The sequence below is a fragment of the Puma concolor genome, chromosome E1 (assembly GCF_028749965.1).
Source record: "Puma concolor isolate L17-30 chromosome E1, mPumCon1.1.hap2, whole genome shotgun sequence".
Classification (NCBI taxonomy): domain Eukaryota; kingdom Metazoa; phylum Chordata; class Mammalia; order Carnivora; family Felidae; genus Puma; species Puma concolor.
The window spans coordinates 63,435,836-63,461,440 of record NC_141680.1 but is presented as its reverse complement, the minus strand read 5'-3'; the positions used below and the strand labels follow the sequence as shown (position 1 = coordinate 63,461,440).

Sequence of the window (25,605 nt, the reverse complement as noted above, 5' to 3'; positions counted from 1 at the left end):
GACCCCAGCCCCCGGCCTCCCCGAGGACATGCGGCGCTGAGGAGCGGCGGACCCTTCGCGGCGGCGCCATGAACCTCCTGCCGTGTAACCCTCACGGCAACGGGCTGCTCTACGCCGGCTTCAACCAGGACCACGGTGAGGGCGCCCCTGCGCGCGCCCGGGCCCCGACCCGGCCTCTTCCCGGAGTCCCCGGATCGGGCCGGCCCCTCCCCCACGCTCCTCACCCGGCCAGGTCCCTTCCCGACGACCCTCCCCCCCCCCGACTCAGCCGGGCCCCTCCCCCGAGGCACCCCCCCGTCCGGGCCCAACCGGCCCTCCCCGAACACCGGCCAGCTCGGCCCGTTCCCACCCCGGACGCTCCTCACCGGGTCTGACCCCTCCCCCGACACCCTCCGACCCGGCCGGTCCCCTTCCCTCACGTCCACCCCCCCCCCCTTGACCTGGCCTCCCCTGAAGTCCCCGTCCCCACTGGCCCCCTCCCCGAGGCGGCACCCCGGGCGGGGGGGGGGTCGCTCCCCTCCGGACTTCCGTGGAGCTCCGGGCGGCTGCCGCACCCACTCGCTCAGGGCCCTGCGGGCTCCCACCGGCTTCGGCTACCCGGGGCTTTTCTCACGGCGCACACTAGGGTCTGCTTCGGAACTCCGCGCTTTTTCCCGCACTCGTTTAGGGTCTCCACGTAAGCGGTGGTGGCTTGACAACGCCTGCTTTCTTGTCCGCTGCGGGTTGGGCCTCTCGACGATTCTCGCGGCCCAGCGGCCCGGTCGGGCTGAGGTCGCCCTCGCCTTTCCGGTCCGATTACCGGGAGCGTGCCCGTGAGCTACCCCGGCGTGTCTTGCCGAGTGAAATCAAAGGACTTGGTTGTTGGGGAAGCCTTGGGGGTGGCGGGAAACGCGCTTTCCTCCCGGTTTTGAGTCCAGCTGAGGCCCCCTGGGTGGTTTAAGCCAGCCCTGCAGCCGCGTCCGGGAAGGCCCGCAGGGTGCGGGCGGGAGGGGCGGGGAGGAACTCGATCCGAGGAGCTGCCCCCGCTGCGGAGCCAGGGTTTTGCCTCCGGGAGGAGCCGGGTGACAGCGGCCGCCCCGGGACACGCTCCTGAGGGCTTTTGCGTGGCAGCTTCGCAAGTTTTGTGTCTGAGGGGAACCCGAGAAAGTGCCGTAGGCCCCGTTTTTGGGAAACTCGATTTCAGTAGTCGGTGCTGCCTCGTTGCGGCCGGCGCGTGTTTACCTTGCGCCCCCGCCCTGCCCGGCGCTGAGGGTCAGGTCCGACCTGTCCACAGGTGTCGACTGTGGTGTCACAGGTGGGCGGTGGGAGTAGGCCCGAGATGTGTGTGGGAGGAGGGCGAGCTTGGTTGCGGCCTCTAAGCTTGTCGAGGGGTTCTTGGTGGTGGTGGCGGGGGTTGGTGGGAATCTGGCCTGTGAGCTCTGGAGGGGTTCTTGGTGGGGGGGGGAGCCGGTATCTGAGCTCGTGAAGGGGGTTCTTGGTGGGGGGAGCCGGTCTCTGAGCTTGTGGAGGGGCTCTTGGGGGGAGCTGGCCTGTGAGCTTGTGGAGGGGTTCTTGGTGGGGGGGGGAGCCGGTATCTGAGCTCGTGGAGGGGGTTCTTGGTGGGGGGAGCCGGTCTCTGAGCTCTTGGAGGATTTCTTGGGGGGGGGAGCCGGTCTCTGAGCTCTTGGAGGATTTCTTGGGGGGGGTGGAGCCAGCCTGTGAGCTCATGGAGGGGTTCTTGGAGGGGGGGAGCTGGCCTGTGAGCTCGTGGAGGGGGTTTTGGGGGGGGCCTGTGAGCTCGTGGAGGAGTTCTTGGTGGGGGGAGCCGGCTCTGAGCTCGTGGAGGGGTTCTTGAGGGGGGGAGCCGGCCTGTGAGCTTGTGGAGGGGTTCTTGGGGGGGGGGAGCTGGCTCTGAGCTCATGGAGGGGTTCTTGGGGGGAGCTGGCCTGTGAGCTTGTGGAGGGGTTCTTGGAGGGGGGGAGCTGGCCTGTGAGCTCGTGGAAGGGTTTTTTTTTGGGGGGGGAGCCGGCCTGTAAGCTCGTGGAGGGGTTCTTGGGGGGAGCTGGCCTGTGAGCTTGTGGAGGGGTTCTTGGTGGGGGGGGGAGCCGGTATCTGAGCTCGTGGAGGGGGTTCTTGGTGGGGGGAGCCGGTCTCTGAGCTCTTGGAGGATTTCTTGGGGGGGGGAGCCGGTCTCTGAGCTCTTGGAGGATTTCTTGGGGGGGGTGGAGCCAGCCTGTGAGCTCATGGAGGGGTTCTTGGAGGGGGGGAGCTGGCCTGTGAGCTCGTGGAGGGGGTTTTGGGGGGGGCCTGTGAGCTCGTGGAGGAGTTCTTGGTGGGGGGAGCCGGCTCTGAGCTCGTGGAGGGGTTCTTGAGGGGGGGAGCCGGCCTGTGAGCTTGTGGAGGGGTTCTTGGGGGGGGGGAGCTGGCTCTGAGCTCATGGAGGGGTTCTTGGGGGGAGCTGGCCTGTGAGCTTGTGGAGGGGTTCTTGGAGGGGGGGAGCTGGCCTGTGAGCTCGTGGAAGGGTTTTTTTTTGGGGGGGGAGCCGGCCTGTAAGCTCGTGGAGGGGTTCTTGGGGGGAGCTGGCCTGTGAGCTTGTGGAGGGGTTCTTGGTGGGGGTGAGCAGGCTCTGAGCTCGTGGAGGGGTTCTTAGGGGGAGCTGACCTGTGAGCTCGTAGGGGGATTCTTGGGGGGGAGCCGGCCTGTGAGCTTGTGGAGGGGTTCTTGGTGGGGGGGGGAGCCGGTATCTGAGCTCGTGAAGGGGGTTCTTGGGGGGGGGGGAGCTGGTCTCTGAGCTCGTGGAGGGGTTTTTGGTGGGGGGGGGAGCAGGCTCTGAGCTCCTGGAGGGGTTCTTGGGAGGGGAGCTGGCCTGTGAGCTCGTGGAGGGGTTTTTTTTTGGGGGGGGAGCTGGCCTTTGAGCTTGTGGAGGGGTTCTTGGTGGGGGGAGCCGGCTTTGAGCTTGTGGAGGGGTTCTTGAGGGGGGAGCCGGCCTGTGAGCTTGTGGAGGGGTTCTTTGGTGGGGGGGAGCTGGTGTCTGAGCTCGTGGAGGGTTTTTTTGGGGGAGGAGCCAGCCTCTGAGCTCATGGAGGGGTTCTTGAGGGCGGAGCTGGCTCTGAGCTCGTGGAGGGGTTCTTGGAGGAGGTGGCAGGTGGATGGTGGGGGCGTGTGTGCTGTGGGCTGAGTGCTGGTTTCCAGCGGGCAGGACTGCCCGGATTGTGGAAGAACGTGTTCCCAAGGAACGAGGCGTGAGTTTGCGGTCAGGTGTCGGACGTTGGACAGTTATGTGGCTGGACGCTTTGGGGTTTGATTACCAGACGAGGCCAGTAAGGTTTTAATGGGTTTGGATAACCACCGAGAGCTCTGTACGGAATTAACAGTGATACAACAACTCTTCAACACCGTCTTCAGTGGAAAGAGTTGGTCCTCCAGTAGTGAGGGAGAGGAGAGGTAACTGTAAACACTTGTGCCGCGCCTTTCCTGTTTACAGAAGCAAGAAGGCTGGGTGACTTGAGGTCATTTAGTGCAAGAGGATCGTTCTTGCCCACTTGCCTTGCTGTGGGGTGAGGAGTTTGTGTGTTACGTTTCAGTATAGTAATTGAGACTCATGATACTATTTAAGAAACCAGTGAAGTTTATAGTATTTTTATAAAGATTTCATCAAAGTTTTTTTTAACGTTTATTTATTTTTGAGAGAGAGATCGCGCGCGCACAAGAGGCAGAAAGAGGGAGACCGAGGATCCTAAGCAGGCTCTGCAGTGAGAGAGCAGAGCCGATGTGGGGCTGGAGCTCACCAACCATGAGATCATAACCGGAGCCAAAAAAGTCACTTAACTAACTCAGCCACCCAAGTGCCCCAAAGATTGTTTTTAAAATACAATTGTGGCTCTTAAAAGGATCTATTTCAGTTGCCTAAAAAATACCCTTTTGTAAACCCAGCTCATTTCATTGTAACAGTTTGTAAGTAAAGTTAGTGTTTTTGAAAAAAATAAAAGCCTTACTCTTAAACTTCTGGTTATTTTCGGATTAATTCTCTATGATAAAAATTTATGCCAGATAATTGAGTTTATTACATTTTGTTTTTACTTATGCTGGTTTTTAACTTTTGCATAGCTTAAAAAAAATTTTTTTTTCAACGTTTATTTATTTTTGGGACAGAGAGAGACAGAGCATGAACGGGGGAGGGGCAGAGAGAGAGGGAGACACAGAATCAGAAACAGGCTCCAGGCTGTGAGCCATCAGCCCAGAGCCCGACGCGGGGCTCGAACTCCCGGACCGCGAGATCGTGACCTGGCTGAAGTCGGACGCTTAACCGACTGCGCCACCCAGGCGCCCCTAAAAAAAATTTATTTAATCTATGTTTGTTTTTGAGAGACAGAATGTGAACAGGGGAGGGGCAGAGAGAGAGGGAGACACAGAATCTGAAACGGGCTCCGCGCTGTCATCACAGAGCCCGATGGGGGGCTCGAACCTACAAACTGTGAGATCGTGACCTGAGCTGAAGTTGGATGTTTAACCAACTGAGCACCCCCCGCGCCCCTGAGTATTTTTGTTTCAATATCTATCTTTTTAATGTTTATTTATTTATTAATGTTTATTTTATTTTAGAGAGAGAGAGAGAGAGAGAGTGTGAGCAGGAGAGAAGCAGACACAGAATTCGAAGCAGGCTCCAGGCTCTGAGCTGTCAGCACAGAGCCCAGTGCGGGGCTCCAACCCATGAACTGTGAGATCATGACCTGAGCCGAAGTCAGGCGCTCAACTGACTGAGCCACCCAGGCGCCCCTACGTTTATTTATTTATTTAGAGCGAGAATACCAAGCAGGCTCTGTACTGCCAGTTCAGAGCTTGATGTGGGGCTCGATCTCATGAACTGTGAGATCTTGACCTGAACCAAAATCAAGAGTGGGTCATCCAACCGATTGAGCCACCCAGGCGCCCCCATGATTTTTTTTAAAGTTTATGTATTTTGAGGGACGGAGGGAGAGAGAGAGAGTGAGCGAGCTCAAATACAAATGGGGGAGGGGCAGAAGGAGAGAGAATCCCAAGCAGGCTCTGCAATGTTAGCACAGAGCCCAATAAGGGCTGGAACCCAGGGTGGTGACCTTAGCTGAAACTAAGAGTCCGACGCTTAACCGACTGATCCGTACAGTTACCCGTAATTTTCATTAAGCATTTTAAACTCTCATTGCAACTTTTGGCTTAGAAATCATTGTTTAATTTTCTTACGTGAAATATAGTTGACACACAGTGTTACATTCATTTCAGGTGAACAAGAAAACATTTTTAAAAGGGCATTCATGATTTTAAACATTCGAACTTCTAAAGATAATTTGCACTGTGTTCTTCAAGACTCTTAAGTGTCGAGATGTACATTTCTTTTTTTTTTTTAAGCGTTTATTTATTTTTGAGACAGAGCATGAACAGGGGAGGGTCAGAGAGAGGGAGACACAGAATCCGAAACAGGCTCCAGGCTCTGAGCTGTCAGCACAGAGCCCGACGCGGGGCTCGAACTCACGGACCGCGAGATCATGACCTGAGCCAAAGTCAGCCGCTCAACCGACTGAGCCACCCAGGCACCCCGAGATGTACATTTCTTTAAGTTGGCTGGCTATTTTTCTCTCTATTCCTTTGGGAAACACAAATGTTTGAGTATGTACCCTTGTCTACATAGAGCACTTGCTTCTGCCTGGACCTAGACCTGAGGCCACAGATTGACTTCCTTGGGCTACTTCACTGTGGTTACAGGAAATAGGGGTGTGTTTGCATGTGGGCTGTACGTAAGTAGTCTGTGCAGACACACCTCCGAGACATTACAGGTTTGGTCCCAGACCACCGGCAGTAGAGGGACTGTTACAATAAAGTGAGTCAGATGAATATTTGATTTCCTAGTGCTTCTAAAAGTTATGTTTACACCATATTATAGTCTGTTCAGCATGCAGTAGCATTATGTCTTAAAAAACCAATGTACATGCCTTAATTCAAAAGTATTTCACTGCTAAAAAATGCTAGCCATCATCTGAGTTTTGGTGATTTGTAATCACTGGTCACAGGTCACCATCACAAATACAATAATGGAAAAGTTCAAAATATTGCTAGAATTAGTAGAATGTGAAACCGAGACCTGAGCCAGCAAAGGTTGTGGAAAAATGGTGCTGACAGACTTGCTTGAGGCACGGTCACCACAGATCTTGGATTTGTGAGAAACGTAATGTCTGTGCAGCAAAATGAAACAAGGCGCACCTGTGTATGGAAGAATGCCCTTCAGGGATCCCGACGCCCTGTTTCTGCACCACTAGAGCTAACCCAAGGGTGTGTGGGGTCACCAGCTGTTGGGCTGATGGTTCCTCTCTGGGAAAGAGGCCTGTGAAGACAGCGAGGATGATGCCTGGCCTTCTCAGAGAGGGTTTCCAACTTTTGGTGTTCGGAATACTTTTCCTTCTAACTTTTTACTGAAGTATGCCGGACTTACAGAAAAGTGCACGTACCCTGTCTTCACCTGATGACTTTCCAAACTGAACCTAGCACCCAGGTTAAGAAACTGAACATACCTGAACATAATTGGACCATTAACGCCTGGCCATCCTCCCAGCCACTGGCTCAGTCTAACTTCCAGCCACTTAGATTAGTTTTGTCTCCGTACATCATTCTTGCTGATTTGTTTAAAAACACTTTTTTTAACGTTTGTTTATTTTTGGGGGAGAGAGGGGCAGTGCAAGCGGGGAAGGGGCAGAGAGAGAGAGAGGGAGACACACAATCTGAAGCAGCTCCAGACTCTGAGCTGTCAGCACAGAGCCCGACGCAGGGCTCAAACGTATGAGTCGGGAGATCATGACCTGAGCCAAAGTCGGATGCTTAAGCGACTAAGCCACCCAAACTCCCCTTATTCCTGACTTTTTTTTTATTCAACATGCTGTTTGTGAGATATTTTCCACATTGCTGAGTATCGCTATAGATCATTCTCATTGATGCATAGTGTTTTTGTGTGTGTGAATATATCACAATTAATTCAGTCCACCATTGAGGGGGGCATTTAGGTAGGTTCCCAGCTTCTGGCTGTTAATGGTGTATGATCGCACTGCTGTGAACAGTCGAATGCATGCCTTTGGTGAACATATGTTGTCATTTCTGCAAGGTATATCCGCCAAGGAGCACAGTTGACGACTGTAGTACCTGGCGCAAACAGCTTTCCAGAGCGGTTCTGCTGGTTTGCCGTCCACCAGGTTGAGAGTTCCCATGCCCTTACACCCACTTACTACTTGGTGTTTTCTACCACGTTGGCTGTTTTAGTTGGTGTTAATTGGACCATTAACAACCTGGTGTGTGATTTGGACTCACAGTGACCTTGACAGGATTTTAAGGGTTCAGCTTGTCTACAGGTGGGAGGAGGTCGTGGGAGACCTCAGGCCACCTTCTGGAAGTCCACGCCCCTGCTCCAGTCCGGAGTGTCCACGCTTGCTGGGATTCCCGCTTGCAGCTGTCCTCCGGGAGGCGTGGACTTTATTGTTCTGTCCTCGCCTCTCCAGGTCGACAGCACCGGAGACAGGTGTGCAGGATGGGGGAGGCCAGCGGTGAGTGTTAGCGAGAGGCAGGTGCCGTGGCGGCAGCTGGCCGACTTGTCATGGAACCAGGAGTTCAGGCGGAGCTGGCCTTCGGGAAGAAAGCCCTGCAGCAGGAGGTTGGAGGGACTCCGGAGGCTCTTTATCGTGTTAGATGAGAGACTGGAAACGTGCTAGGTTGTGCACGTCGTGTGTGTGCGCACGCGCGTGTGCGCACGGCCCTGAGGAAGATAGTTGTGGCGTGTGCAGACTGCGCCCGTGAGGTCAGAGCATCTGCGGGAGCTCTTAGGAATGGCTGCTCTCTCTGGACCCCTTGCTTTTGCCGGTTCGGTCCCAGTCCCAGGGCGCTTAGCTGGGACCCCTTTGAGATGATTAACCGGCCTTTCTCACACTTCAGGATGCTTTGCATGTGGGATGGAAAACGGATTCCGGGTCTATAACACTGATCCACTGAAAGAAAAAGAGAAGCAAGGTAAGGAGTGACTGACATTTCCTGGTTTCTCCTGTTTTCTAACCTTCAAAGAATCGACATTTCCCCTTACCGATGGGGGAGGGGCTGGTTTGGGAGGTAGCTAGGAGGTTCTTGGCCCTGCGTCAGCCTGGATGGGGCTGTCCTCTTCTTTCTTCAAGTTGCCACTAGTGCCCAGCTCTGTGGGGCCAGGATCCAGCGGTGATGCACCGGGTGTGGCCCGACGCTGGTTTCTCTGGCGAATGTGAACTTTGAAACTTGTGTGTGTCTGCCCTGTCTTCAGTCCTTGCTGGCTGTCCTGAAGAGCACAGTGTGGTTGATGCAGGCTGTCTTCACTCGTCCTGCTGAACGTAAAATTGCAGACAGCTCACACGATGGTTGAATTCAGCACATGGGATGCCCAACTCTTTATTTTTAAAATTTATTTTATTTTTTAAAATGTTTATTTTTGAGAGAGAGAGAGAGAGAGACAGAGCGCAAGCAGAGGAGGGGCAGAGAGAGAGGGAGACACAGAATCCAAGGCAGGCTCCCGGCTCTGAGCTGTCAGCTCAGCCTGATGTGGGGCTCCAACCCACAACCCGTGAGATCATGACCTGAGCTGAAGTCTGGCATTTAACCGACTGAGCCACCCAGGCGCCCCGATGCCTAACTGTTGATAAGCGACCACTTAGGAAATATTATCTGTAGCAATAAATTATAGTTGCTTCTGTTTACTTATTTCAGTGCCTTAAATTATGTTTTTGTGGAATACAAGTTTTCAGAAGCTTCTAAGTGAACTTAAATAGAATCAGGACTTCTATTGGTAATATTAAGGTAATGGTCTTTTTACTATTTGACAGGAAAAAATGTTAATTTTACAGGTAGAGTTTTTTTTCAGTTTTTGTTCCCCCAGTGTATTTTTCTTAAGCTTTTGGTGTCTCCTGGTCATTACTTGCTGGGAGAATCAAGCACTGCCGACAGATGAACAAATCTCGGACAAATCATAGAAAATGAGAAACATCCCTTTTTTTCCCTGCAGTTGGGGTTTTGGTTTTCGTTCATTGCAGATGCTAGATTTTTTGCCGCTAGAACTGTTTCTTATTTGTAAGAGGAAGTTCCTGTATCCTGGTGCTCCACGAGGTAGCCCCCCTTCCATTTTCACAACTAATAACCCAACATCAAGGATTTCCAGAAATCTTTCCGGCAACGGAATCCCTTTGTCAAGTACAGTCTTTGTACGACTACGTTGCCATGTAAGACAGTAAGTGGTGCTTTATTGTCTAGGAGTTTATTTTATAAGCGGAGGTCTATGACTTTAATTTATTAGAGAAAGACAGCGTGGCTGGTAGGTAAGGGCTTAGATACCGGACCCTCCTTGTTGAGGTGGAATCTGGCTCTGCCCCCCTTACTAGGCGGCTGTGTGGCCTTGGGCAGGTGCCTCACCTTCTCCTGGCTTCACTTTCTTTGTGTGAAATTAAGGTGGTAACTGTCTACTTTCTAAGGTTATTGTGAAGATCACTGAATTAGAGGGCTTAAGACACACAGAGGAGTGCCTCGCACACGTGTTTATTGCTGTGTAAGCTTGTGCTCATAATTTCTCAGCCCAGCAGTAGTGAGCTCTTGGAGAATGAATCCGCAAGAGGTCCAGGCCGGTGATGGGAGTCTCCTGGCGGCCTTCTAAGTCTCTGACTTTTACTTACTTTTGGTTGCTTAGTGAATTAAGACAACTCTCCTTTGTATGGATAAATAGTTACAAAGTACTTTGAAACGGTTTGACTTGCACATCTCAGGGTACCTTTTACTTAGAGTGACCCAGAAACTTGGAGTTCAAAGTTTCAAAGTTGAATCATTAGCAGTATATTGACAGCTGTCTCCTAATTGCTGAAACTTTTATAACAGATTCAGGATTTCTTATAAAAAGGTAGACAGGAACTATCTAAGAGTCTGAGTTCTAGAAGGGTTTGCTGTTGCCGTTCGTGCTGACGGCATGTATCATTCCCTCTTGCTGCTCTGCTGAACTATGGGACAGCTTTTGGATGGTGCATCTTATTTATTTATTTATTTATTTATTTATTTATTTATTTATTTAAAAAAAAACTTTTTTGGGGTGCCTGGGTGGCTCAGGTGGTTGAGCGTCCGACTTCGGCTCAGGTCATGATCTCACAGTCTGTGAGTTCAAGCCCCGCATCGGGCTCCATGCTGACAGCTCAGAGCCTGGAGCCTGTTTTGGATTCTGTGTCTCCCTCTCTCTGACCCTCCCCCGTTCATGCTCTTGTCTCTCTGTCTCAAAAATAAATAAAACGTTAATAAAAAAAAAATTAAAAAAAACTTTTTTAGCGTTTATTATTAAGAGAGACAGCGTGAGCATGGGAGGGGCAGAGAGAGGGGGAGACACAGAATCTGGAGCAGGCTCCAGGTTCCGAGCTGTCAGCACAGAGCCCGATGCAGGGCTTGAACCCACAAACCGCAAGATCATGACCTGAGCCAAAGTCAGACACTTAACTGACTGAGCCACCCAGGTGCCCCTATTATTTATTTTTAATGTTTGTTTGTTTTGAGAGAGAGAGAGAGAGAGTGCAAGCATGAGGGAGAGGCCGAGAGAGGAAGAGAGAAACCCAAGCAGACTCCATGCTGTCAATGCAGAGCCCGATGTGGGGCTCGAACTCACGAACTGTGAGATTATGACCTGAGCTGAAATCAAGAGTCTGATGCTTCACCAACTGAGCCACCCAGGCTCCCCTTCAAGGTGTATTTTAATGAAGCCACCCCACCCCTGTGCACTTGTCGGTTGGTCTGCTGTTACATTTCTGGCAACTTACAACTCAACAGAAAACAGGCTGGACCTTGTTCCTGTTTTATCTTGGTGGTTTCCTTTCCTCAATGAGGAGGAAGGAAGTGTGCCTGCATTTTAGTGGTCACACCCTCCCCCCCCCATTGGGGCTGTCGGCCTTACCTCCAGTGTGACTGGCACTGACTAGGTGAGACTGGCCCTGCCCTGGCCCTTCCAGGTGTGCCTACTGCTGGCAGGGACTGGGAGCTTTCCCCTCCCTCCGTCCCTCCCAGGCGTGTGTTGTAGGTGCTGCGTCTCACACCTGGAGTGGCGGGTTTGCGGCTCTGCTTCATTCCAGGAAGGCCGTGGGGCCCCGGGGAGGGTGTTCATAATAATGCTGTGGGGTCCCAGTGTAGGACTCGGATTCACATCTGAGCGTATGCTAGAAAGAAGGTTCAAGAATGATAAGTTTGGATAAAATACGGTACCCAGTGAGTGATTTATAGAGACACGGAGTACTAGTGAAAAGTTACCTTCACTATTCATTTGGAAACACAACTGTCCCACAATGTGGAAATGGTTGGAACATGTACAGCTCATGCTTAGTGAGCTTGCACAGTCTGCAAGGTGGGCAGAGGGCTCAGAGGATTTCCCGTCTGCAGTGCCACCCGCCGTTCCCTCCCTGTGACCAGTGTTCACACATGTGATGTTGGCAGCCACAAGTGGGGAAGTAGAGAGGAGACAGAGACCTAGAAAGAACACCACGTGCCTGAGGTGGAGTGCAGGTGAGGGCTGCTTGTGTTTGGGCCCCGTGGGTGGTGGTCAGATGCCTTCCAGTGTCTGGTGCTACGCTGGGGCTGGGGGTACAGTCATGAATAGGAGTGTGACCCACCAAGCATCTGGGAATAAGAGGTGACCTGTTGTGCACAATTCCCGACGTTACCCAGTCCAGCAGCCTGCCTGACCTGACAGTGTGTTGGGGCCTTAATACTTGCTTTTGTCTAATGTCACAGAAGTTCACATGGACTTCGTGCTCATGTGGTCACCCCAGCACGTCCCGAGATGAAGGGCCTAGAGGGAAACGGGAGGCACGGGAAGTGGAGGGGGGTGAACCGATTACCATGAGGGGGTGTTAGCAAGTTAGCGTGTAGCTTTGCTGAAGGCGTGGAGAAGCAGACCTTTCCATGACCTTGCTTCATAACCTTAACGGTACAGTTTAAGTTGGGAGGATCTTTTTGTAGGGTAATTTAGCCAAATGTGTTCATTTCACATATTTGACTCATTAATTATACCTAAAGGATTTTATCTGAAGGGGAAAAATTAGAAAAAAGACACCAGATGCTTGTATAAATATATTACAGTTAACCCTGAACAACACGGTTAGGGGTGATGACACACACACACCCCACTCCCCCCTATAATCGAAAATTTGTATGTGACTTTTGACCCCCCAAAAAACTTAACTGATAATAGTCTACTGTTGACCAGCAGCCTTACTGGTAACATAAAGTCAATTTAACACATATTTTGTACGTTATATGCATCCTGCACTGTATTCATACAGTAAAGCTAGAGAAAAGAAAATGTTAACTGAGAAAATCGTAAGAAGGGCTCAGTCAGTAGAGCATCCAACTCTTGATCTCACGATCATGAGTTTGATCCCCACATTGGCTGTAGACATCACTTAAATAAATAAAACTTAAAAAAAGAAAATCATGAGAGAAAATACATTTACAGTATCTGTATTTATAAAAAAAAAAAATCTGCACATAAGTGGACCCATGCAGTTCAATCCCATGTTGCTCAGCATCAAGTAGATAGTTCGTCCTTTCTAGGGTTTCTACGAGGCCTTGAACTTTACAAGAGTGAGCTGACGAGCTTAGGAATCATCTTGAAAAGCCATGACTGAGCAGGTAGAAGTTGATCTTGTGTTAACTTCTGACTTTCAGAGGCTCTGATTCCTCACTTGCCCTTTGCTGTGCCCTCACGGTGCCAGGAGCTCCGGTCCTTGCTGACCAGAGTGGAGAGCTGGAGAGAACTGGATGGGCTGGTTGTGTTCTGTAATAGAAACGGTCCAGGGGCGCCTGGGTGGCTCAGTCGGTTGAGCGTCTGACTTCAGCTCAGGTCATGATCTCGCAGTTTGTGAGTTCAGGCCCCGTGTCGGGCTCTGTGCTGACAGCTCAGAACCTGGAGCCTGCTTCGGATCCCATGTCTCCCTCTCTCTCTGTCCCTCCCCCACTAGTGCTCTATCTCTATCAAAAATAAACGTTAAGGGGCGCCTGGGTGGCGCAGTCGGTTAAGCGTCCGACTTCAGCCAGGTCACGATCTCGCAGTCCGGGAGTTCGAGCCCCGTGTCGGGCTCTGGGCTGATGGCTCAGAGCCTGGAGCCTGTTTCTGATTCTGTGTCTCCCTCTCTCTCTGCCCCTCCCCCGTTCATGCTCTGTCTCTCTCTGTCCCAAAAATAAATAAACGTTGAAAAAAAAAAAAAATTTAAAAAAAAACGTTAAAAAAAAAAAAATGGTCCAGAGTGGGGTTTGCTTCTGTGAGCCCCAGACTCTCAGCAGGTCCCCATCGCCTTCCCTGAGCGAGCGTTGTTCGTCCTCTTCTGTTGTGGAGGAGTTCTGAAACTCTGCTGGCAGTTTCCTCTTCATGTAATTCACAGACATTTTTGAGCATTTGAGACTTCAGTGGAAGAGGTGTTTAAAGCGGTAAACTGCTTTTGTATGAAAGCAATTAGTGTGTTTTCTTAGAGCTTAGATGTCTTGCTGCCCCTTAAAATACGAGTTTAGACATTTCATACATTTTGGTGCATTGGCTTGTTAGGGTGCTGTGTGCTCCGCACTTAGAGCAGAAGCGTGGCTCATGGGGACCGGCTGCGGAGAGGAGTCCAAAGCCCCCGGCTCGCTCCCTGTCCCCACCAGCCACCCATCTGGTCGCTGACAGCAGTCAGAGATCTCTGTACAGACACATACAGTCAGATATGTAAATGCCGACTGCGACATCTGCACCGTTTACTTATCTCTTTTTAAATTGTAAGATCCACATACTAACTTGTTTTTACTATCATTTCAGAATTTCTAGAAGGAGGAGTCGGCCATGTTGAAATGTTGTTTCGCTGCAACTATTTAGCCTTAGTCGGTGGTGGGAAAAAGCCAAAATACCCTCCTAACAAAGGTAAAGTGGTTGTGTGCTTCCTAACCATGCCTCACGTGTAGTGATGTCTGGAACTGTCTAGAACATCTTTGTGTTTGTGGCTATGTTTGCTCTTCCCTGGTAGCCTGTGAAGTATGAAGGACTGGTCGCTAACAAGAATCATCTAGAAAGAGTGAGTCTTGTCTCCGCCACTCCCAGGGGAGGTGTGTGACAAGGGTCACTTGTTCTCATCAACAAAAAGCACATGCTTGTTGATTAACGTCGGCTAAATATGTACGGTCGTGCTGTGCCTCTGGACCCCATTTTGTTCAGAGCATTCAGCTGGGGGTTGGTATCCTAAATGTTACGAATTCTTTTTTTTTTTTTTTTTAATTTTTTTTTTCAACGTTTTTTATTTATTTTTGGGACAGAGAGAGACAGAGCATGAACGGGGGAGGGGCAGAGAGAGAGGGAGACACAGAATCGGAAACAGGCTCCAGGCTCTGAGCCATCAGCCCAGAGCCCGACGCGGGGCTCGAACTCACGGACCGCGAGATCGTGACCTGGCTGAAGTCGGACGCTTAACCGACTGCGCCACCCAGGCGCCCCACGAATTCTTTTTAAAGCAAAGTGTAGTAAGGTTATTTTTCCTACAAAGAGCCATTGACTCACAGAAACATTGATTTTGTTGCCATGTAGAACAAAAACCACCTTGGCCCTTGGCTCTAGGTTGAAGGGTGTTGTTTTGATGTGTGTGTAAACCTGTGTATATGTGTGTGTGTGTGTGTAAGTCTGTGTGTGTATGTAAACCTGTGTGTGTGTGCGCGTGTGCGCAAAGAAATGGGAGTGTAAAAGTCTGGCTTTAAAGTTTATTTTTGAGGGAGAGAGACAGACAGAGCACAAGTGGGGGAGGGGCAGAGAGAAAGGGAGACACAGAATCCGAAGCAGGCTCCAGGCTCTGAGCAGTCAGCATAGGTGATGAGAACCTGACCTGAGCCGAAGTCAGACGTCCAACCGACTGAGCCACCCAGGCGCCCTGTGAAATTTTGAGTAAAATTTAAATTTACTTTTTGTAGAGTGCTGAAGGCATTTTTTAAAAAAGAACTTGGTCTGTTTACACTTTTGTAAGATTAAGAATTTTTTGTCAATAATGTCAAAATTACTTCCTGAGTTTACTCTTAATACTTTAATAGTTACACATTAAGACACATGGTGTTAAAACGTGAAGGATGTTTGTGAAACACAGTAAGACAGGACTGGAGCAGACTGGTGGCCACAGTGTGACCAGGAGAGTTCTAGCTGAGACTGCACGGTGCTTGCTGTTCAGGCAGATCAGGGAGGCTTTTTTTGCTTTTTTGAGTCAGGAGCTCGGAGGACGGAAGAAGAACTCCAGAATTAGTGGATGTACCTTTTGCTATCAGGAGCTATATTAAAAGACAGACATGCAAAATCCTGCACAGAACATTTCAGATTTCTGGCACACCAGGAAGGCAGCTCACAACCCTTGGAGGCCGTGGGGAATTGAACATCAACCCAGGTCTTTGGATTTTTCTCACTGCTCAGGGCGTTGGGTCTGGTCACTTTCCTTTTGTGAGTGAGAAATCAAGCTGCTGGCCCTAGGCCTTTCTCATGCTGTTTCCAGAAAAATTTTTTTTAACTTTGTTTTATTTATTTATTTTTGATAGAGAGCACAAGCAGGGGAGGGGCAGAGAGAGAGAGAGAGAGAGTGGGGGACCCCAAGCAGGCTCTGCACCGTCAGCACAGAGCCCAATGTGGGGCTCAACCCACGAACCTCGAGATCATGGTCTGAGCCGAAATCAAGAGTCAAAACGCTCAACCAATGAAGCCGCTGAGGCACCCTGAGAAATTTCTGAAAATAGAGTTCATGTGGATTTGTGACACCCTTGATGTGGCTCGTCTTTGGGTTCTGTCTGGTTTGGGCCAGAGGCTTTTTGGTGTTAGGTTGCAGACCAGGGAAAGTTGACTTTTGACCTGCTTTATGAGTTCAAGAGTAGACATGCCCTTTTCCCAGGAGGCTGTTCTTTCAGTGAGGTGAGTCCATTGACTGAGCTTCTGTCCCACTTAACGTGCTGCTGCTTCATTGCCCTTTGAGGAGGAGCCCACTGTCAGGATTTGTTAAATGAAGGGATTTACCAATCCAAGATGGTATTTGAAAGGAGTAAGAACAGAAATCTGCTTCAGTTTTGAATGGTTAGTTTTGTTTTTGTTTTTGTTTTATTTTTTTTTAATGTTTATTTATTTTTGAGACAGAGAGAGACAGAGCATGAATGGGGGAGGGGCAGAGAGAGAGGGAGACACAGAATCGGAAGCAGGCTCCAGGCTCTGAGCCATCAGCCCAGAGCCTGACGCGGGGCTTGAACTCACGAACCGTGAGATCGTGACCTGAGCTGAAGTCGGATGCTCAACCGACTGAGCCACCCAGGCGCCCCATCGAATGGTTAGTTTTAACCTCTTCATTAGTGAATAATTTGACGAAAGTTTGGTAGTTCTACGTGTTTTCTCTTGATTTGAAATTGAGGTTACTGAGTCCCTCTGGCAAAACTTCCGTGTGAATTCCACCTCCAGGACGCGAGCTGGCCATGGTGTCAGGACCTCGGGGGAGACATTCCTTCCCTTCCACTCTTGGCCCGCCCGTGACCTACTGAGAAAGCTTACTTTCCCTCACCTCACACCCTTCCTAGACAGCTTTGCAAGAGACCGATGGAGGAGATGGAGACTGTCTGTGTACCCCCACCTCTTCCCCGGCACAGGGCTGGCCGCTCTCTGTCTCCTCAGAGGTCTGGACATGTCCTTGGCCCTGGGGATGCAGACGGCTAGTACATCATAAAGCACCGCGGCGTGAGAAGAAGCAGGCACGGTGGGGTGGGGGTGAGAGAAATCCCTGGCCCTGCTTTTTTATCTGTTCAAACTGAAGCCTTTCTTTTCTTGATTCAGGTGTGTGTCTAGCACCTGAGCAGTAACTGTGGGTGGGCTTGCTTTTGGCTCAGTCCAGTGGAACCGAGGGTGGGGGAAGTTCACCTGGAAACTAGGCGCGGTTGGCAGAGGAGGTGTGTGTGCGTGTCTGTGCGTACATGTGCATGTGTGCGTGCGTGTCTGTGTGCGTACGTGTACACAAGGGCGGGGGAGGGAGATCGGCTGCAGGGGGTGGTGTGGAGCCGGCCGGGTACTGGAAGGGAAGGGGGGGTGGTGCGTGAACACCCTGCTACCAGAGACAGCGTGGCGAGTGGTGGAACGCAGGCGTCCGGCCGTGTGTGACCGGGCACCAGGAGAGTGGCACGTCTACCTGCTCGGAGATGAATGAGGGGGAAGGACCCCTTCAGAGTGCCCTCCCTTTATTGGTGTACCCATAAGTTCTCTCTGAAATTTCAGTGATGATCTGGGATGACCTGAAAAAGAAGACTGTTATTGAAATAGAGTTTTCTACAGAAGTCAAAGCAGTCAAACTGCGGCGAGATCGGTAGGTTTGCTAAGTTTTAAAAGTGGATTAGTTGCTTTCTCTGGAAACGTCTAAAATGCTTCATACTGGAGGAAAAAGTGTGTTTAGGAAAATGTCGTCTTCAGATGTGATGATGGTAGTTCATGACCAAAGGACGTAGGATTATTTGTATTGCTGCAAAGAAGGTGTGAGTTTTATGGGTTTCCAGGGCTGGCATAGAAGCGGTTTGTCAGTGGACAAAGCCGGCAGTCCCCGGTGGCGCTCAGGCCTTCAGAGACCTGTCCCCGTCCAGCATGTTCCCACTGGGAACCAGGGGGAGCCTGGACTTGCCCCCTTCTGAGTCCAGCTTTTCCAAAGGCTGCCTCAGTAAATGTCCCCTTTGAAGGGAAAGGAAAATTGGGAGACTCCCCAGTGAGAAGGTGACGTTGGTCTTACCTGTTGGACGTCGCTTCTCTGAGCTGTTGTCCTCGTGGCCCTCAGGAGAACAGAGAAGTTCTTACTGGAGTTTCATTACTTTGGATCTTAATGTGGTATGATTCATATCCTCAGTGTGGGAGGGCAGAGGTGCCGAACAAAGTGAATGCAATAGCGACTGTCAGACCTGGACTCTTAGGTTTGTGACCTCCAGGAATGTTGGTCTCTAGGGCCCTTTAATAATGCGAATACTGGAGCCAAATAGGGATCCTTCCAACATTTTAAATTGTCAAGACGGATCTAAGAGCGTATAGAGAAATGATTTCTGCCCTGTGATTGCTACTTGGTTCTTACTCTGGGTGAAATATTATCCAAAAATGTCTTTAAATCTCAGAAAGGTCCGTTGGGCAGCCTGCAGCCAGGTAGGAGGCCCTCGTTCGTCAGCGCCTGCCACACCCCTCGGTGCTCACTGGTGACCTCCAAAGATGACACCTGCAAGGGGTTCTGATTCAAGAGGGATACTTTCGTACGTGGTGTTTGTTCTAAGCTTCAAAATGATAAGAACAGAAGTCACAGGATGCTTGAGTTTCACTTTTGGGAATAGGCATCTTGATTGTTTTTTTCTTTCCAGAATTGTGGTTGTCTTGGACTCCATGATTAAGGTGTTTACATTTACACATAATCCCCATCAGTTGCATGTCTTTGAAACCTGCTATAACCCTAAAGGTAAGAAATTCAGAGTCAGCGATGGGAATCGGCTTCTTCACGTTCCGTCCGGGTGGACGCAGACCTGTGCTTGGTGCCCTGTCCTCCGGCTGGTCTTTATTTGAGTGGCATTGCTCTGGTGAGATGGGTCCTGAGGCACATCGGGCGAACCCTGACGGACACAGGCTCCTCTTTTTTTCCGTCTTCACCCTTTCCCTCGGTCCACTCCACCTCCTCCTGGAAGGCTCTCCCGGCCACGTGCTCACTCCAGAGACTGGCCTGGTAGGCAGTGCCTCTGAGACCCTCTTGTATCACAGTCATGGGGCAGGGGAGTGGGGGGAGTGGAGGTTGAGGGATTTTTTCACGGTCGTTGTCAGCCATTCAGGAGCTCCTTGGTGGGCCGCGGTTTTGGGGTTTTACTGAGTTCTGAGGGACTTTCTTCCCTCCTTTGTTTTGGAGCAGGGATTACAGGTGACTGACTTTGCTATTCGTTATAGCATCTTAATTTCTTTTTAAAATTTTTAGGTTTTTTAAATTCTATCTTTATTGAGGTCTAATATACGCAAAACTCATTCATTTTTTTTAATGTTTATTTATTTTTGAGAGGGGAAGGTGCGGAGGGAGACAGAGAATTGCAAGCAGGCTCCGCGCCATCAGCACAGAGCCTGACATGGGGCTCGATCTCACAAACCTGGGGATCATGACCTGAGACGAAATCAAGAGTCAGGTGCTTAACCGACTGAACCACATGGTCGCCCCTAAAGCTCACTCATTTCAAGTTTATTATTTGGTAATATTTAGTCATTGTAATCACTTGTGTAACTACCACCAGAGTGCAGACAAACCGGTACCGTCACCCAAAAGCTTTTCTTCAGGCGGTCCCCTTGCCCACCTGTCCTTCCAGCTCTGCCTTTTCAGATGTGCTTGGTGTCTTACGGTACTTTTTGGATGTCTCCATGTGTTCAGTAGATATGCTTGTTTTCCTTGCTAAGTAACATTCCATAGTGTGGACATCCCAGATTGTTTATCCACACCAGTGTTTTGGCTGTTACGGACGCAAGTTGCTGTGAGTATTCACGTACGAGTCTTTGCGTGGAGGTAGAGTTTTATTTCTCTTGGCTAAATACTGAAGAGCACTGTGGCGGGGTCCCGCTGTAGTTACGGTCTGGCTGTGTCTTCTGGTGTCCCCACTGGTGATCCAGGAGAGCTCCAGCTGGAGCAGGCCTTGCCTCGGCACGGCACGTGTCTGTGTCCCTCTTTGTAACCTGGGGCTGGTAGTGGTGTCTCCCGCGGTGTCCTCTACATTTCTCTGAGGACGGTGATGTAGCTTATCGCCATTCTGGTATCTTTTATGAGGGGTCTTCACTTCCTCTCCTCACCATCTGAGTTGTAGTTCTCTGTACGTTCTAGATAAGGCTCTTTGTTACCACTTCTGCAGATAACTTCAGCTGGTCTGTGGTTTTGTGCAAAACAAAGGTTTTCATTTACATGTTCTTCTAGGAACTTTAGATCTTAAGTTACATCTTTAATCCATTTTTTGTGTATGGCATGAGGCACAGGCCCAGATTTGTATTTTTCGATGTGAATATCCAGTTTCTAGTGCCATTTGTTAAGAAGACTTTTTTTTTGTTACTCACGTAAGTGTAAGATTTTTCTGGATTCTTTATTCTGTTCCAGTGGTATGTCTTTAAGCCAGTACCATACTGCTTTGATTTCTGCAGCTCTAAAATAATTCTTAAAATTAGGTAGTGTAAGTTTTCCTATTTTGTTCTTGTTTTACAAGAAAATTTGGCTACTCTTTGGCCTTGCTGTTCCTTATAACTTTCAGTATCACCTTTCTTCAGGAAGCCTGCAGAGGCTCTAATTGTGACCACGCGACCCTGCAGGGGGACGTAGGTTGTGGCTGTGACCGCAGTAGATCAGATCAGGCTCTCTCCGTCTGTCAGACCTTTGGTTTTCTTTTACATCGTGTTGCAGTGTCTCATACAGGCACTGTTAAACTTATCCCCAAGTTTTTTGGTTGTTTTATGCAATTGTTAATGGAGGTTTTAGATTTCACAGTTTTGTATGTCAGTAGCTGGCACCACGGAAGACAGACATTTGACAGAGTTTATTCAAGAACAAGTTCAGCAGATGTTTCCAGTTAAGAGGCGGCCTCACAGGAGTTACTTTTGTCTTCTGATACACCCTTTACAGTGAAAAGATTTTGTGATTCTGATATAAATGGAAACCCATAGAGAAGTCTTACTGTTTTTTCTTGAGAGCTACAGGGCAGAGAGCAAGTTTTATTTGGGGAAAGTGGTGGCTTTTAGAGTCATGAGTCCCTGATGGGTTTTCTCCGTCTCCGATCAGGCCTCTGCGTCCTGTGCCCCAACAGTAACAACTCCCTCCTGGCCTTCCCGGGCACCCACACGGGCCACGTGCAGCTCGTGGACCTGGCCAGCACCGAGAAGCCACCCGTGGACATTCCTGCCCACGAGGGCGTCCTGAGCTGCATTGCTCTCAACCTGCAGGGAACAAGAATTGCAACCGCATCTGAGAAAGTAAGCGTGTGTCCCTTCCTTGATGGAGCCGAGTGCCTGCCGCAGCGGCCCTTGCACTCCGGGGACCTGACTCGTGGGCCCCGCCGAAAATTGGCCCTTCCCTGTGGGTTCTCGGCCACCTTCTCTCAGGAATCACGTTGCAGTTGAAAAGCCTTTTACTTGGTGAAGCCTCCTCTGTTTGGCAGCAGTTAGCGTTAGTTTTTCCAGCTGGCCACGGGAGTCCTGGTGAGGATGGCATCTCTAGGCACAGAACTGACCGCTCCAGGAGCAGGTCAGCCTGGCTGTGGCAGTCGCTTAGGCATCTGCCAGGGCGGGAGATGCGGGGGGTTAGTGGAGGGCTGGTGCCCAGGGGGCTGGCTCCTACCCGGTGCGCTCGGGCTGGACAGCTACCAACGAATTCTCCAGCAGGACAGAGGGAGCCGGTTGAGTTTTACATGTGGGGGGGGGTTTGGGAAGGGCTTGTATGGGCTGATGGGTTTGTGAGTATGACACTCGTCTCAAAAAACTAAAAAGTTGTGAATGACAATAAAACGCTTCGCTGTTTTTCAAAGGGGACCCTTATAAGAATATTTGATACTTCATCAGGGCATTTGATCCAGGAACTGCGAAGAGGATCCCAAGCAGCTAATATTTATTGGTAAGAAGGCCCATCACTGCCCGGGGTCGACCTCATCGATACGGGGCCTGTGTGGCTGAGGGAGTCAGGACTAAAGCCCATCACTGCTCCGGCTTCTCTCTAGGATAAGCTGTGGTCTTTTAAGGCAAACACCGGAGCCCTTGTTAGCTCCCCTGTAGTCACTTGGGTGCCCTGTGGTGTTGGTGGCACTGCGGTGGCAGTCCCCCGCGTGGGTGGTTCTTTCTTTGCATTTGTGGCCTTGGCAGGTGCTGAGCAGCATTCGGGTCTGTGAGATAAACATGGACTTCTTACATGAACTCAGGGCGTGTGTCCATGCAGCCCCGCGGTGGCGGGCCCTCCTGTCTGCTCTCACGGCCCTTCCAGCCGGCGGGGGGCGGGGGGGGCGGCGCTCAGGGTGGGTTTACGGGAAGCCCCTTCCCCTCCCTGTCACCCAAGGAGGGGCCCAGCTGTGGCACGCTGGGTGGTCCCACGGAGAGCACCGGGGCGGGGGTGGCGGGTGGGGGTGCTGGTGCTTCACATTGCTCTCCGGAATTCATTCCGGAAGGCTCAAGGCACCAGCTCGCGTGCTGTGGCGCTGTGGTTGGGGCCGGGCTCCGCTGCATCCACACGAAACCAGAGCTTCATCTGATTTCTCTGCAGCATCAACTTCAATCCGGATGCGTCCCTCATCTGCGTGTCCAGTGACCACGGCACAGTGCACATTTTTGCTGCCGAAGATCCAAAAAGGAATAAACAGTCCAGGTAGGTTTCCCAGAGCTGAAAGGACTGGTCCCTCCCTCAGGCACATTCGGAACGAAGCCCCGATCCACCACCCACCTGACACCCTGAGAGTCAGTGCGGGCCACGTGCACACGGGTACAGCATAGGGCTGTAAGTGCATTTTTCTGGAGGATTTTCTTTTCTCTGGCTTACTTTATTGTGAGAATACAGTAATACACAAACGTACAAATCGTGTTAATTGACTTACTTGTTATCGGTAAGGCTTCTGGTCGCCAGTAGGCTCTGAGTTAAATTTTGTGGGAGTCAGAAGTTATACCCGGGATTCCGACTGCTGGGGGCTGGTGTCCCTAACCCGCTCACTGTTCAAGTGTCCGCAGTACCTGATGCTAAAAGGGACATCGCTGCTTGCTTGTCTTTAGCTGCTTAGTGTGTGACCAGGATCCAGTCACCTTTCCTGTGGTTTAGAACTCGGACCTGCGCCCTGGCGGCTATTGTCACATTCAGCAAATCCGTTTAGTGGCCGCAGACACCTGCACCTTCTGGTGCTGATGGTTTCCGGGTTTATCTTAAGCCGTTGGGAAGCGCTTAGTTTTTTCATGCGAGAAGTAAAACTAAAAGGAAAAGTAGAATTTAAAGTATCTGGGTTCAGGCTGTATGGGAGCCATGTTTCACCTTCGTCATGGAAACATAACTGCCTTTTCTCTCCTCCCTTTTCTGTGTCCCCTCACCTCCTAGTCTGGCCTCAGCCAGTTTCCTTCCAAAGTACTTCAGTTCCAAGTGGAGTTTTTCCAAGTTTCAGGTTCCCTCAGGCTCTCCGTGCATCTGTGCCTTTGGAACAGAGCCAAATGCCGTCATCGGTAAGTGGTCCTTGGCGCTGGCTGGCCCGTGCTCGCTCTCCTGGGGCGCAGGGGTCCCACTTGGGGTCTGCACAGCTGTGTAGGGGGACACCAGCCCCCTGCCCTCTGGGGTTTCCCAAGAAGATGTGGGGGCAAGGTTTTCCCCCTCCGCACATAAGTGGGAAACACAAACCACCCTAGAGCAGGTTGGGTTCCTGGCCATGTGTGTGCTCAGCCAGGAACGGGGTCCCTTGTCGCCCACAGTCACCCTGAGCGGCTGCTCAGAGCAGGGCCGTTCACAGTTCCTCTCAGTGAGGTCTGTCTGCTTTGAACTTTGAGGGAAGAAACACATGAGTAAAACGGTCTCCTTCTGTCTCAGCGATTTGTGCAGACGGCAGCTACTACAAATTCCTATTCAACCCCAAGGGGGAGTGCATCCGGGACGTCTACGCGCAGTTTCTGGAAATGACCGATGACAAGCTGTGACTCTCCGTCAGGAGTGCAATCAAGAGCCACGGCCGACCGCCGCCAAAGCGCTGAGTGTGCCCTTCAGACTCCCGGGGCTGGTGCCGGCGGCAGGACCGCCCGGGGACCTTGGTCCTGAAGCCATTCTGTGGTTGTCTGTTTTCCTGAGCAGGGCTTCCCATTCCCAGTATTAAAGAAGGAATCATCACCGAGGCAGCGTAGACACTCGCGTGGCTGTGAGCAGCCCGGGCCCGGCTGCTGGCCTGTTTCCTTTAGTTCAGCTGTGATGCTTTCGTGCTTCCGCCGCGCCCCCCGCCTCTTCCCGCCGTGCACCTGGGGGCTCCGTACACACATAGGGACTGGGTTAAGAAAACGGTGGACAAATCGAAATTTGTTTTGGCGACAGATTCCATCATTTTTACTGAGTCTGCAGTGGGGAAACGAGCAACTGTGTAAATGACGGTTCTTACGTTACAACCGATTTTTCAACAGAGGAATAATACCAGCAGCTTGCCTTAGAAAAGGAGAAGGGTATTCCTCCTGTCTGAACACGAAGAGACACAGCCGTGTTGGAGAACACAGGGTGGGCGTCTCCCTGCGAGCCCGCGTCCTGGTCTCCGTGCCTGTCGTGAGCCTGTGGCGTGGCTGTGCGCGTGCTTGTGCCGCGTCCCTGTCCTTCTGTCGGGGTGGAGGCAGGAGCAGCGCACTCTGTGTGCCCTGCGGTCTCCTGAGTGTCCCTCTTGTGTGTCGGGAGCAGTAACGTGTAGACTTTCAGAATCAGTCCCCGAGAAAAGCGTCACGGAATCCGGAGGAGGTGGAGGGAAGCGTGGGCCATCTGGGCAAAGCAGGCCTCGTCTGGGCGGGAGCAGGAGACCCTGGCCGTCGCCTCGGGTCGGTCGGTCGGTCGGTCGGTCGGTCGTTGGGGAGAGTAGCAGTACGCTAACGGGAAGGAAAGGCACGCGGTACCGTTTTCTAACGTGGTAACTGACACAGGTTATGTATGGGCTCTATGTTGTTAGTACTCCCAGAAGTAGGTATTTAATTTGCTGAAATTCCCTTTCAAGAAACCTAACTTCACGGTTTTGATTTCAGGTAGCAAACGTCTGCGGGAGCAGCTCTCTGTTCTGCCTGTTCTTTTACTGTCACGTAATCAACTAACTTTGTATGTGGGTTTCGGTGTAAAGTACGCATGTTATACTTTTGTGTGTATTTAATCATGAAATTTAATTTTGCACTTATTTGTAATGTTTCTTTTAAATAAAAGTGACTAATTTTGTCGTACTCTGTATCCGTCAAGGGAAAAGAACTGTATGTCACAAACCCAGAACCATCGTTTTAGAATCGGCCTCCGCTGCCTGTCGCGGGGCGGCCCTGTGTGTGAGCTCCCGCCTGGGGAGCAGAGGGGAAGGGAGGTGTTCATTAGCGGTTTTTATTGTCTGGTAGGCAAGCTGAGCCCACCGTGGCGGTGGCGAGCGGGACTCCCTCTCCGAGAGGCGCCTGCGTCCCGTCGGGTGCCTGGTCAGTGTGGTGTTGGCTCGTCTGACGCTCGAGCCCTAACCTTGCGTGGGGGCGAGGGACGCGTCCTGCACACTAGCACAATTACTGGTTTACGTTTTTCCTAGACACAGTCACTCTAGTATATCCAACTGTACCTGCCACGGTGCACGGAGACGGCTCCCGAGCTGGGGGGAGGCAGCGGAGAGGCCGTACCCCAGACAACCCAGGGATGTTCTGGCATGCCGTGTTAGGGTCCAGTGGGAGATCACAGTCCTGGCTCTGCCACTCCGGGTATGACCTTGCCTCCTCCATACGGTGACACGATAGGGACGTTTGGGCCACGTGTGAGGGAGCCCTTGCCAAGGGGGCACCGGAGTTGCAGCCACAGGGCCGTGCCACCCTGCAAGGGGCCCTGGTGTGCCTCCTGGAGTTACCCCTTGGGAGGGTGAAGG

The 25,605-nt window shown here is 51.3% G+C and overlaps 1 protein-coding gene across 3 annotated transcripts; it reads left to right on the top strand.

The window, feature by feature from the left end:
* Positions 1-2: 2 nt before the first annotated feature.
* WDR45B (WD repeat domain 45B) lies at positions 3-24,937 on the top strand. 3 transcript variants are annotated; one of them, XM_025927478.2, is made up of 10 exons: positions 3-135; positions 7,927-8,001; positions 13,820-13,921; positions 17,270-17,357; positions 18,382-18,476; positions 20,808-20,998; positions 21,550-21,635; positions 22,275-22,376; positions 23,091-23,212; positions 23,571-24,937. In XM_025927478.2, the coding sequence occupies exons 1-10, from the start codon at positions 69-71 to the stop codon at positions 23,675-23,677; spliced, it is 1,035 nt and encodes a 344-aa protein (XP_025783263.1). In that variant the 5' UTR covers positions 3-68; the 3' UTR covers positions 23,678-24,937. The 3 variants fall into 3 exon arrangements, with proteins under 3 accessions (XP_025783263.1, XP_086544467.1, XP_086544468.1); XM_086688341.1 differs by lacking the exons at positions 17,270-17,357; positions 18,382-18,476; XM_086688342.1 differs by lacking the exons at positions 13,820-13,921; positions 17,270-17,357; positions 18,382-18,476.
* The last annotated feature ends 668 nt before the right edge of the window (positions 24,938-25,605 follow it).